Genomic DNA, 6,049 nt, shown 5'->3' on the forward strand with positions numbered 1-6,049 from the left:
TGTGTGTGTGTGTCTGTGTGTGTGTGTGTTGATCATCAGTTGCCATGGAAAAATGCTAGGGATCACAGGAGCACCTCCTCAGACAAGCAGACTGTCCGTTTATACCGGTGGTCTACTCTTAAACACACACACACACACACTCTCTCTCACTTACTCACTCACTCTCTCTCTCTCTGAGTTTCTTGACAAAATAGCCCTGATGATGTCATAGTGATGTCATCAGGCTTGGAGACTATTGTCACAAAGTGAAGGTGTGGACTCTGTTGGAAGATGGCTCCTATCCGGTGCATTGTGGGAAATGTAGGATCTTTTTGGACTAAAACGTTATCTCTACTTTTGTTTAATCCAACCACTGTGACTTTTATTTGCAGTGTTCAGGTGTCAATCTGGATTAGATTGTTATGATCAAATTTGTAGCTACCAAAAAACAACAACCAGAACTCCTATTCTGGAGCAACATGGCCTGACCCCAGCTTTACTACGAGTCAGTTAGTTTGTGGTAATTTAATAAAACTAAACTGTATTAATAAATCTGTACAACATAAGCTCAGTATAAACTGAAGAAATAAAGCTCTTCAAACTACATTTTGACCTTTTTACAAAACAAATTAGATAATAATGGACCCAACTTAATTATTCATTAGTGTCTGTTTTCTAACTTGCTAATTTGCTTTTAATCACACTTACAAAACTGTTGTCATGAATTGAACCTGGCCTACTTAGCCCAGTCACTTAAGACTTTACAAGCCATAAATGTTGGGAACAACTGAGTACAAGTAAAATATGTTGATTAAATGAAATAGTATTTTATTATAAACAATACAGGGAAGAAATCTAATTACATAAAAATGTACTTATAAAGATCTACTCCATTAAAGTGTAAAGAGATGGGTTGCATTGCAACATTGTAATTAACTATATAAATGAAAATAGGTACACTTTAACTTTAAAATACACACAAAAATCTGAAATGTGTCTTAATAAAGGCCTATAAAGATGAGTAAAGATAACTCAAGAGGAAAAAGTGTGGACATTGCCAGTAAGAACTGTGTAAACAGTGTATTTCGAGGTATCTGTTCTGCAAAGTGTGTCTCTAAAGAAAGATCAGCACAGTGCAAATAGCCAGTGCAGGAACACACAGATGATTGACAGTCTTCTTTTGGGGTGTTTACAGTATGTCTCTGTCTCGTGGTATAATTGGCAGGTAGTTGCAGCTCGGTTTTCAGTCCTCTCTCCCCCAGTCTGTCTGTCTGGATCTCTCTCTCTCTGTGTGGGTGGGTGTCTCTCTCGCACAGTCCCCCCCCCCCCCCCCCCCCCCCCCCCCACACACACACACACACACACCACCATCACCCCCCCCCTGCCTGATTTTTCCACCGGCAACGATGCAGAGGAAACACACTGAAGCTAACGTCAAACTCCACACAAGGGTTAACCTCAGTTATTAATTTTATATTTATTTCTACTTTAATAATCCTGGAGCTGCGGGAATGGTGTCGCCTGCTGAAGCCGGATAATCAGACGCAGAGATCGGGTGGCAGGGAAGGCTAGCTGGCTGGAGTTACAGCCAGGAGTCTTGGGTTGAATCTTGGCCTCCTTGCAGGATTTCATCGGGATTTTTGTGGATGTTTTGGGGGGTCTTTGAGGTGGTTTCTCTCTATTGTAGTGGTGGACTGTACTGGCTTTAGGGGCGCTCGGTCCTTGATGCCCGGGAGGCCCGAAGGAGCTCAGACTGCGGAGCCCCGGAGCAGGGCTTGGACACCGGGGAAGTACCGTTTACATTAGAGGAGGTAGGTCTGTTCTCGGGAAAACAGCATTTCTGCTCACCGTGTCTTTGTGTGATATATACATATATATATATATATAGATGTGTGTGTTTAAATAACTGAGAATGTATCGCTTATTAAAACACTGACTGGGCTGCTTAGTGGGGCTAAAAATGTTTTGTGTTGGAAGAAGAAGCTAGCTGGTGGCTAATTGTTAGCCTCGTAGCATTCCATTGTCACAACCCGTTGATGCTAGATAGGCTAACAGGCTAGCTTTCTAACAGCTGTTAAATTGTTATATATAAGCAATGACTGCGGTAGATGTAATACATCATCTCATATTAGTGTTCTCGTATCGTGAACGTCTGAATAGGTGTTTGGTTGAGTATTTAGGCTGACTTAGACGCGGTGGGTTGTTGTCGTCTTGTTAGCATTTAAATGCTAACAGCGGGGCAAGGAGAAGCCTCATTTCTGTCTGTTAGCATGATAGCATTGGCTTCTACCTGGTTGCAACACTACAAGGAATCTCAAAATGTCTCCTGTGACTCTGTCATTTTGTCGAAGGAGTTCACCAAGACGGACACATGAGAACGAGATAACCGGAACAGAGCAACACCTCTCAGTTTATCTCGTTATTTTTCAAACATTGGCCATAACATTATACCAGGTGCGTGCTTGTGTATAGTGCTCGCGGCCCCAGGGTAGGAGGGGTTGGTAGTTTAAAGGCTAGCCAGTGAAACCTGTTTAGTTCACAACGTTACACAGTTTAACACAATGTATTATAATTTAATAAGGTAACGTTTATTATTATTATTATTAGGAATTGTTTAAAGTACGAAACTTAGTGACAGGCTGTTGTATAGATAGGCTTATTCTTTCATTCAACAACCTTTTTAATAAAAACTTTCCCACAATGTAACGTTAAGATTTTCACGTTACAAAAACCGTATCACGGTTTCGCGGTCTACAGTGTTATACAATAACACAAATGAGTTACAAAGATCCTAGCAATACAAACGTTTTTAGTTTAACAAAACACTTTGAATTGAGCAATAAACAATATCTTAATGTAAATATGTGTAGATTTCTCTTTTAAAATAGAAATGTGTACGAATTTTTTTTCTCTCCTTTCTCACATGTAGTACACGACAGGAGATTGTCCCTGTCAGACCCATTTGAACTTATTGGAAAGTCTGTTTGGTTCAGGTGAGAGTGGCGCCCTTTACGTGCCTTCAGGAGGCAGAACATGATGCAGTCACGTAGCCAGTTTGTAATTTGATCATCAACAATTGAGTCTCTTAATGTTCTTGCTGAAATTTGTCGGACAATTTTTGGGCTCACATACAGTTCCTCCGAGTAACACACTTAAATTCTAGATAAGTTTAGGGTTGCATTGCATGTGTGGTAGGGGCTTTTGTTTAGTAGATCTTTGCAAAAATCACACCATGGTCATTTTAATAGGTTTTTAATGAAGCAAAAATAATAATTACTGCCAATAATGTGAATCATATTGCAATTGCAGTATCAAGCATCCTTCCTAACTAAATTTGCCACATAATTTCAGTACCGTAGCTAAGAAAATTTGCTATGATAATAGTTTCTCTGTATCGGATGTATTTTGGCTTCTTGCACCTTATAGCATATCCCCACGTCACAATTATTAGAAAAGTTGCTGATTAATTGATCAGCTTATTGTTGCAGATCTGAAATTAAAACAATTCTACTGAAAGTATTCAGTATTTTACAAGAAAAAGGCAAGCAAAAAGTTTAAGTTTAATTCAGGAGTCAAAGTTGGGGACCACTGTGTTCTGTCATCTGATTGTTCAAAAGGGATTTTAATTTTCTGATTGCTGATTTAACCATATTTGCGAGTATAATGGTGTTGAACAATCTTATAATAAAAGTGTTAAAACTAAAGAAATAGTGAACAGTGTTTTAGTAGCTCAAACAAATGAGGCAGTTTTCCTGAAAAGACTGTTTTCACTGTCTCATAGTGAACATCATACCAAAGTCTATCGACACATTGGGCAATTAAATGTGACCTTTATCAGAAGCTACACGCCCAGTAAAAGTGATTCCAGTTGTGTTTTGTATTCTCAGTAGTTCTTCAGAAACTCCGGGGAAAAACACCAACTTTAAGAGTGCTCTCCCCAAACTGCTTTGTTTGTATTCAGCCAAAGAGGAAGAAGTATCACTCTGGATTGTTTTGATATTTTAGAAAGTTTACTTAAACCAACACACTGGTGAGTAATTAAACTGAGCTCTGAATGCTTTTATAAGTTACTCAAATGTGAATCTTTGTCAGTTTAATTAATCAATCACCAATAACTCTGAACATTTCCCACTCTCTATTTCAAGCCAGGATCTCATTGAACCTTAATTTGGAAAAAATACTGAACGGGGAAAGGACATTTTTTTTAAATCCTGTTTGAATTGATCCATGGATCACAAATATGATGTTCGTCAATTTAAAAGATAATTTTTCAGCCTAAGAAAGTCTCAGTTAGCCGTAGGTTTGTCATAGTACCACTTAGTTTTCAGTGAAACCGCTCAGTGAACTACATCTTTCATCTTACACAATTTCCGTCACCTAGCTTGATGCTCAACTTCCTTGCTAGACAGCAAGCTTAGCTCTGTTCCACAACACATGTAACGTTATCTTACCTGATGTGTTTTTTATCCAGTGAAATGTTTTCAGCCGATAAGCAAAAGAACAAGCAAGCTTCTCTGCTCATTTGAGTAACGTTACATCCCTGGTACGACACACAGAGACATCGTAGCTTCAGCGAGACGTCATCCATGCAACAGTCTTCTTTCACAGTCTTCTACTTCAACAGTTTAACAATAAACTGAGACTTTCTTTGGTTGAAAAATTATGTTTTAAATTGACGAACGTCATATTTGTTCAAAAGATTGATCCCGTTGACCGGAAGTAGAAGGGCGTGACTATGGCTCTCTATTTGAGGAGAGAAAAAAATTCGAAGCTTTTTTTTAAAAAATTTGACAATAAAGTGCGTTATCATGGTTACGGAATTTGACTGATCCATAATTAAAAGTGAATTAATTTAAGCTGGAGATTGTGAATTCATCTGCAGTTAACCAGTGATAGAGGAAGTATTCACTAAAAGTAGAAATACTGCAGTATACTGAGATCTTTATCATGATGTATTATCATCTTATCAAATACCAGTTTCAGTTGTGTCTCAGCTGTCTGTCAGAGGAAATCCAAATATCGGTTTGATGATGAATGCGATAATGCATTCAATGACACAGCAACATCCAGGAATGTTGAAGCTGAGTGAGTCACCTGTTGGTTAATCAGAGTTTAATAAACCAGTTGAAGTGGAGAAATTATTACAAAGTGATGAGTAAACTAGTTATATAATCAAAGAATCTCAGCGATGTCAAAAGTGTTAAACTATGCTAAGTGTCTGATAAACCGTTCAGTGCCTAGGTTAGTGAAAATTGCTACTGAAGTAGTCAAAGTATTTATGTTACAAAGATTTTGTCTGAAGATTTCAGCTGGCTATCTCCACAACACTGTGGAGTAGGGTCTGGCTACACCACACATACATTCCGGGGATAGGAGAGAAAAAAAATACTCCGTTGTTTGCATTTATTTAAACCAATCACTTCATCACAATCATCTTCTTGGGCAGGGCAAAGTAGCGGACACAGCAACGGTGGCTCTGCTAAATACTGGTACTCTCAGGAAGGAACTTGTTTTGGTGAAACATTAGCACCCCGTAATAGAAAAGGCCACATACATTATTGAATGAAGTTAACTGTTTACACAACACAGTAACATGAATTATTTAAATTTGCTGGATACATGGTAAAACGTATTTCACCAATGTTTGCAAATCAATTGTTAGATGATATGATGATTATGTATTGCAAAAGTTGTGAACTCTGAGCTGACTTTCCTGCAAGGCATTGTGGGAATTGCATTTTCCTAAAATTTTATGTTTTCAGTTTAACTTGCCAAATATCAGAAGGAACAATAATATACTATGTTTCATCTTTTTCATTATTAATAAATTTAGTTTAGATAATTAATCAACTGTCTGACTTTCTTTCCAGGAGTCTGTCTGTCTGTCGAATTGAACCCCGGCGAGCCTTGAGCCCCTCCCACCATGAACCCTCTGAACCAAATGAAGGCTGGACTGACTAACAACCCACACAGGTATGCGCACACACACAATGATGTACAATGATTGTATTGATCTCTTAATCCAAGTCATTTTAGTTTTACTGTGACACTCACTCACTCACTCACTCAC

General features: G+C 38.4%; 1 protein-coding gene and 1 long non-coding RNA gene across 3 annotated transcripts in view; one reads left to right on the forward strand and one right to left on the reverse strand.

Annotated features, from left to right (window-relative positions):
* Positions 1-1,238: 1,238 nt before the first annotated feature.
* Positions 1,239-6,049, reverse strand: part of LOC117944902 — a 19,645-nt gene continuing 14,834 nt past the window's right edge. Inside the window, exons 3-4 of the long non-coding RNA XR_004656687.1 lie at positions 2,764-2,770; positions 1,239-1,250 (exon numbers count right to left, since the gene is read on the reverse strand). This is a non-coding gene — a long non-coding RNA (uncharacterized LOC117944902). The remainder of the gene's footprint in view (positions 1,251-2,763; positions 2,771-6,049) is intronic.
* LOC117944833 (zinc finger MIZ domain-containing protein 2-like) overlaps positions 1,347-6,049 on the forward strand; it is a 20,730-nt gene continuing 16,027 nt past the window's right edge. Inside the window, exons 1-3 of one of the 2 annotated variants that reach the window (XM_034871999.1) lie at positions 1,347-1,790; positions 2,140-2,146; positions 5,853-5,952. In XM_034871999.1, the coding sequence (XP_034727890.1) occupies positions 5,903-5,952 (50 nt within the window). In that variant the 5' untranslated portion in view covers positions 1,347-1,790; positions 2,140-2,146; positions 5,853-5,902. Of the gene's footprint in view, positions 1,791-2,139; positions 2,147-5,849; positions 5,953-6,049 lie in introns of both variants that reach the window. The other variant, XM_034871998.1, reaches the window with a different exon arrangement.

The sequence above is a fragment of the Etheostoma cragini genome, chromosome 5, assembly GCF_013103735.1.
Source record: "Etheostoma cragini isolate CJK2018 chromosome 5, CSU_Ecrag_1.0, whole genome shotgun sequence".
Taxonomy (NCBI): Eukaryota; Metazoa; Chordata; class Actinopteri; order Perciformes; family Percidae; genus Etheostoma; species Etheostoma cragini.